This window comes from Saccostrea cucullata, unplaced genomic scaffold (genome assembly GCF_032062105.1).
Source record: "Saccostrea cucullata isolate Sc308-1 unplaced genomic scaffold, CSIRO_AGI_Scuc_v1 ctg16329, whole genome shotgun sequence".
Lineage (NCBI taxonomy): Eukaryota > Metazoa > Mollusca > Bivalvia > Ostreida > Ostreidae > Saccostrea > Saccostrea cuccullata.
This window is the reverse complement of record NW_026930847.1, coordinates 23,329-30,811: the sequence shown is the minus strand read 5'-3', so window position 1 is coordinate 30,811 and position 7,483 is coordinate 23,329. Positions and strand designations below refer to the sequence as shown.

Below are 7,483 nucleotides of genomic sequence, written 5' to 3'. Positions count from 1 at the left end.
AGAAAAGCTCACTTGAGCCTTCGGCTCAGGTGAGCTAAAAAAAAATAAATATTTATGGGAAATAATAATCTCGTCAATTTCGAAAATAAATATGTAGATTTTTTATAATGATTATTTAATTATTGTTTATATATTTCTTTATTTATTTATCAAAAATTGTGAATTACTATTATTTCAAAACCAATTATTTTTTTAGAGGAATCCTAGAAAATTAAAGTAGAAAGATTGAACATAAATCATTTCAAAATCAAATACAATTTGAATATCCTTTTATTGAGAAACAGGAACTAAATAATACTGTAAAATCACATTTTCCAAAGGTCAAATTTTCGCAGTTTGAGGAAGATATATTGGTTTATTGGATTTGATATGTGATTTCGCAGTACCGTAATGACTCTAAATAAGATATGTTAATTAACGAGGTTTGCAGCTTTAGCCATCGAGTAGAAAACCCCGGATTTATCTTCCAGTAGTTTTTGAGGGGCTCCAAAGTCGACTATCAATCCTTTGTCCATTACCATTATTCTGTAAAAAATATAACATTAAAATTCATAATAAGACTGCCAATTAAGTATCCTCTAAACTTATAATTATCATAATCCAATTACAGTGTTGAGTCTATGAGCTGGAGACAGTATCTCACCTATCATATATAATCAATTACAGAGTTATGTCTATGAGCTATAGACAGTAACTCGATCACCTATCGTAAAATCCATCACAGCGTTGAATCTATTAGCTATAGACAGTAAATCACCTATCGTAATCCATCAAAGTGTTGAGTCTATGAGCTATAGACAGTAACTCACCTATCGAAATCCATTACAGTATTGAGTCTATGAGCTATAGACAGTAACTCACCTATCGTTATTCATCTAAGTGTTGAGTCTATGAGCTATAGACATTAACTCATCTATCGTAATTCATCACAGTGTTGAGTCTATGAGCTATAGACATTAACTCACCTATCGAAATCCATTACAGAGTTGTGTCTATGAGCTATAGACAGTAACTCACCTATCGTAATCCATCAAAGTGTTGAGTCTATGAGCTATAGACATTAACTCATCTGTCGTAATTCATCACAGTGTTGAGTCTATGAGCTATAGACAGTAACTCACCTATCGTAATCCATTACAGTGTTGAGTCTATGAGCTATAGAAAGTAACTCACCTATCTTAATCCATCACAGTGTCGAGTCTATGATCTATAGACAGTAACTCACCTATCGTAATCCATCACAGTGTTGAGACTATGAGCTATAGACAGTAACTTACCTATCGTAATCCATCACAGTGTTGAGTCTATGAGCTATAGACAGTACAGTACAGTCACTGAACTCTGATTTAATCGTCCTCTGGATCAGTTCGTCTGTCTCTACATCCACGGCTGCTGTAGCTTCGTCCAGAATCAGGATCTTTGTCTTGTGTAGTAGAGTTCTAGCCAGACAAACCAGCTGTCGCTGACCAACGCTACACAATATATATAAAATATACATCGATACATAAGATATAATTCAAAATGGAGCCTTTTCTAATATGGATTAAATAAATGATTTAAAGATACACTTATTATTACACATTTTATAAGTCACAAAATTGCATCTTGCATCACTCTGACAAACATATACATGGGTACATCCCTCTAATTATTTTTAGAATCGGTAAGAGAGGAAAGAAGTGCAGAAAAATTACAAATTCCTTACTTTGCAGACTTGCATTAATAATTGTGAAGATGTACCTAACTGAGCCTCAAACTTGTCGATAAGGAGTATCTTTGCTACCAAAATAGCTTGGCAAATGTAATTTATTACGAAGATCAACCGAATTATTTTGTGTATCATACCGCCAGTGAGATGTCTGAAATTCCCTTACTTTTACTTTCGTTTTCAGAGGTTCCCGCAGACAGACGCAGGAATCTGATATGCCACCTCGATATTTTAACCAAGGAAAAACAACTTGTTGTTCTGTGATTTGAGAGGTCGCTCATTGCTGAAGGAAAATTAGGGACATCACAATGAGAAGAAACGTTAAAATTGTCGCCTATGGGAAAACAATAAGTGGACTGTACCCATAAATTTAAATTTTAAAATCATAAAAAACCCTGTTTCCGTCTTGAAAAAAAAAATTGTTTACAACTAGACAACATTCAATGTCGACAAGTTTATATCGTATAGGTGAAATACTGAAACACTAAAAATAACACTAAAAATCGACTTTATCTGTTATCATATGTTTTGATTTATTCACTTTCTAAAATTAGATACTGTGATTCTTAAAAAACAAATTTTTCACCTGAAGTTCTCATATGACGTTTTCATATGATGTTTTAATCCATAATTTTTACCTGAAGTTCTCATATGAAGTTTTCACACAAAGATTTAATCGCCAAAAGTTTTCTCCTCAGCTCTCACTTGAGTTCTCACTTTAGCTCTTATTTGAGCCCTCTCTTTTTCACCCGAGCTTTTACCTGAAGTTTTGGCCTCCTTCCCCACACTCGTAATCTAGCTGCCCTACACAGCTAGTGACGAAGTCTTTCATATGAGCTCTCTCTATCGCCACCCAAAGATCCTGATCTGAAAATCTCTCTAGCGGATCCAAGTTAGAACGGATGGATCCAGAAAATATGACAGGATCCTGAAAAAATACAACGGGTTGAAAGATGTCAAGATGTTTTAGAACTTCAGGCCAACGTAGAAGCAGACTATAAAATGTCAATAATTATTTATTTTTTAACCAAAGTATAGAAAGCAAAATAAACAGTGTCAGTAATTATTCGATACTATAGTCCAAGGTAATAGGAAAATGCAAAAATTAGTCAGTTAAATATTTTTAATATATTACATCAAAATAAAAATACCAATTGAAAGTAAATAAAGAATTACTGAGTATTTAGACCAAAAGAAGATCAAGAACAAAAAAATATTGATGCAATCACTCAATTCATTAGACTAAAGTAAAAATACTTCATAAAAATAAATCAATCATAAATCACTACTATGGAGTAAAGTAAAGGGTGTAATAAAGAGTCGGTAGTTATGCTATAATTTATACTGTAATGATGCATGACCATAATTGCGTTTTGCTTAAAACCCAAATCAAAGTTATCCTGAATTCATTTTGAAGAAATCACTTACCTGAGGTAGTATTGTTATTTTGGATCTGAGATCATGGAGACCAATAGAAGATATCGACATATCGTCGATGCGAATGTCTCCTCCTGCTGGTTCAATGAGGCGGAACAGTGCCTGCGTCATCGATGATTTCCCCGCTCCTGTTCTACCTACAACACCTATCTAGGTAAGAAAAAAAAATAAAATTTTAAATGTAACTAAAATATATATCCCTGAAAATATCCTAGAAATTAAAATGAAGAAAATGATTTTTTTAAATGTCAATTATGCTTATTTATATCACTCTGAAACTTGTGTCGCATGACAAGAAATTTTAAACAACCAACGTAGCTGTTGATGCATTTTACAGTTTTTGAAATATTAGATATTCAAAATTTGCTTTAAAATGGAATAGATAATGATTTTATTTTTTTTCTTTAAAAAACTTTATCAACAAAGTCTTTTTGTAGCCGGATAATAATGTTACTAAACCTTTTCGCCCCCTTTAATGACACAGTCTAGTCCTCTCAGCACGAGGTCTAAACCCGCCCGGTATCGGGTGGTATAGGATTTAAATTCCACCTTCCCCGTTTCAGGCCAAGTAGGAGATGGGCGATTCTTGGGTTCAATCCATTCAGCCTGTAAATATTACATTTTATGCAACTGTCAATGACAATTGTCATGTTTGAAGTGAATTTATTTAATTTTGCAAAGATGGGATGATTAACATGGACATTTATATGAGTTGGGCATCTAATTGCATGTATTCACAAAAATATAGCAATTGGTGGTGACGATTACTTTGATATGATTTAATTCACCTCTGGTTGGAGTCTCGTGAACTCCTCTACCCTTTCTGCTGATACGATATTCATTTCCATCTCGCTCACAGACTGGACGACCAGATTTAGGGATATTACAACCTTTAATTAAAAGCATTACTCACTGCTCAGATTCACATATATATAACAAAATCTTTATAGGTATGGATATTAATATTTTAAAATTTTCAGCTTTAAGTCTTAACAATACGTATGTACTGTAAACTAACTATTATTCGCGGTGACTTTATTTCGCGATTTAGCGAAACTAGTTAGTAAACTATTTAGTGACGATTAATTTTCGCAACAAGCCTTATCTTTATCTGCTGTTGATAGAAATAGAGACTTTAAGGATAGGTTCGCGGCGAAAAATATCCGCGATGGTGAGACCTCTCGCGGCGAAAAAAAGTTGGTTTACATAAATCAAAATCTGGAATTCTCGGTATTAGAAATTGTATACACTTTCGGGTTATTTCAGTTGAACCGAATACCATGGCATATTTTACCCCGTGGTTTTAAATTCTATTCAGATTTTGTGGAGATGTTACGTATATTCATATAAAAAGTAGCATAAAATATCTGCAATGAGTATATCATACTTGACATGAGTATGTTATATACGTAATTAGTATGTTTTACCAGTAGTGAGTATGTTATAAACATGTACCTATAACGAGTATGTTATATACCTGTAATAAGTATGTTATATACCTGTAATGAGTATGTAATACCTGTAATGAGTATGTTTAACCTGTAATGTGTACGTTATATACCTGTAATGAGTATGTTATACCTGTAATGTGTACGTTATGTACATGTAACGAGTATGTTATATACCTGTAATGAGTATGTTAAATACCGGTAATGAGTATATTTTACCTGTAATGCGTACGTTATATACCTGTAATGAGTATGTTATACCTGAAATGAGTATTTTATATACGTGTAATGAGTATGTTATACCTGTAATGAGTATGTTATACCTGTAATGTGTACGTTATATACCTGTAATGAGTATGTTATACCTGTAATGAGTATGTTATACCTGTAATGAGTATGTTATATACCTGTAATGTGTATGTTATATACGTGTAATGAGTATGTTATACCTGTAATGTGTACGTTATATACCTGTAATGAGTATGTTAGGGAGAGTCCTATCCCCGCCCCTGATAAAGTATCAGAAAGTACAGAAAACACAGCCGCTGCTAGCACCAGAACATTTGCCAATAGTTCTAGTCGAAGAGCAATCCACCTATTGGAAATAAAACGATGTGTCTTTTACTTACTAGGGCATGTAAGTAATAATCTATGTAAATTAGTTAGATTTGTTTACAAATATTGTATGATGGTGATGTTGATATATTAAAGAAATATACAAAATACATTTTTTTTATATAATACTACAAGGGTTGTCCCGTAAAATCGTGGACAAGTTGTCTAGTGTGAAAAATAAACATCACTGAGTTCTGAAATTTTCACTATTATCTAGTACATATTTTAGTAATATACACAGCAAATTTTAGATGAATATATGCATAAATAAACCTTATGAGATTTTATGCCAGTATGTATCATATTACCTGTAATAACGTCAAAGTGTCTAAAACAGCATCACGTTTTATCTACTGAAAATGAAGTTGGATGAGTTCGACTTAAATTTAGGAATTTCATTGATACACATTCTATAGTCTCCATAAAGAGCCGAAGAACCAATTGGTACCCTCATGCGATCTTCTGAAGATTTATTAATAAGTTACGGACAATATTCTCACCATCATTCAACTAATAGAAAACTAATAGAAAATCTCATATCGGCCGTCTACTGTGACAGCGTCTTTTGCTATTACATTATGTACGCGATAAAAAAAAAACTTCGCTAAGAAAACTATTTCATGCGTATACTTAAGATATGGTGATATTATTATATTTTTTTTTCTTCTATGGTCATTTCAAATCTCTAAAGGTGTCATTACAACATCGAAATAAAGTTGAACTGTTCTCCGGTGCGCCGTAACGTCATAAAACGTCGCCAATTTTCGTGTGTTGTGTTTACCACTTTCCCATTTCGAATTCTCGAGAAAATGCCAAAAATTTAGCAAATGCCTTAAAAGTTTTACAAAGAATACAAAATTGATTGTGAAATTGAATTAGGATAATTCTTATCCAAATCTTATGTATTCAAAACTTTTATTTTGAATTCAAACTTGTGTATTCTTTAATAAAACCTTGGTTTTTTGACCCTGGGACAATACTTCTTGCGCATTCAAGCATAATAAATTCTTTATTTTTGCCTATATTTTATCAAAAAAATTATCATGCACTTAAATATGACAAATAAACATTTACTGAAATTTTCAGCTTAGTGCGCCCATTACTTTTCGAGAAAAACGCTTTGTCCATGATTTTAAGGGACAACCCTCGTACATCAATAATATTTCTATTTTCCAAATCTCAGTTCCTGGCAATTTTGATGACCTGTTTGATTTGTTGAACTTCCCAGTATCTGCAAAATCTCAAACTTTATTCATATAATATGAAATAAGGTATTTTTTTTTTAGTTTATTAAGATGTAAAACGGGTTGGTCACATGATCAAATCCCATGAAGCACGAAGGCTTATATTTACATTTGTGACTGATTTATAAAAAAAATAGTAAGGCACTGAAGTTTTAAATCCATAGAGATTTACATTTTTTCAAAACTTAGTGGTACAATTTGAATACATTGAACACGTCGTTCACTTATGACGTCACTATGAAATTACGTAGATCGCTTATGACTAAACAATCAATTTTTGGTCACATGACGAACACGTTTTACCGAGATGTAGAAACACCTTGTTCAAATAGTGTTATATAAGGGCAAACATTTGCAAATGTAAATGTAAGTTTATGAACCTCACAGCGTTTTCTGCGAAGAAAGGATGTGCCAAAGATACGTACCATGAGGCTGTATTTGCGGCGTGATAGAATGTTGTGTTTGTGTCCACTCGGACCTGGGACTCGGTAATAAATCGGTCCAAGGCTCGGTAAGCTCGGATACAGCTGGCACCGGTGATAGACTCACTAAAGTGGTTATATACAGGGGAGCGGGTCACGCCCTCCATTCTCTTCAGTTGCCTGACAGTAGGGAGGTAGAACCTCTGAAATTAAGCAACAGAACAAATTAAAAAAATCACTAGAATATAATTCAGTTAATCAAAACACTGACTGCAAAAAGAAGTTGTCCCTCTTAGATGTTGATTTCATATATTTTTTTTTTAAATTCACCTCATTGACAAACACGAATTTTCAAAACAGTCATTGACTCTTCTTTGTTAATTTACTGAAAAGAAAAATAACTATGTTGTTTTCAAATTGAATTGGAACACAGAAAGTAAATTGTTATTAAAAAGGAAGATTCTATAAAATCAATTTAAAAATTTTTGAAGCTATGTCCCTTTAAAGACGTGACTGAAATCCGCTTAACGAGGCCCAATCTAGTTGGAAATAACGAAAACGGAATGATAAAAAATTTGAATTCTTGGCAGTGTATTTGATATGTATTAT

At 32.8% G+C, this 7,483-nt stretch overlaps 1 protein-coding gene across 1 annotated transcript in view; it reads right to left on the bottom strand.

The window, feature by feature from the left end:
• Positions 1-385: 385 nt before the first annotated feature.
• Positions 386-7,483, bottom strand: part of LOC134230316 (multidrug resistance-associated protein 1-like) — a 30,362-nt gene continuing 23,264 nt past the window's right edge. The window contains exons 19-26 of the mRNA XM_062712085.1: positions 6,878-7,077; positions 5,065-5,188; positions 3,934-4,035; positions 3,605-3,751; positions 3,137-3,295; positions 2,470-2,636; positions 1,278-1,472; positions 386-525 (exon numbers count right to left, since the gene is read on the bottom strand). Of these exons, the coding sequence (XP_062568069.1) occupies positions 411-525; positions 1,278-1,472; positions 2,470-2,636; positions 3,137-3,295; positions 3,605-3,751; positions 3,934-4,035; positions 5,065-5,188; positions 6,878-7,077 (1,209 nt within the window). The 3' untranslated portion in view covers positions 386-410. The remainder of the gene's footprint in view (positions 526-1,277; positions 1,473-2,469; positions 2,637-3,136; positions 3,296-3,604; positions 3,752-3,933; positions 4,036-5,064; positions 5,189-6,877; positions 7,078-7,483) is intronic.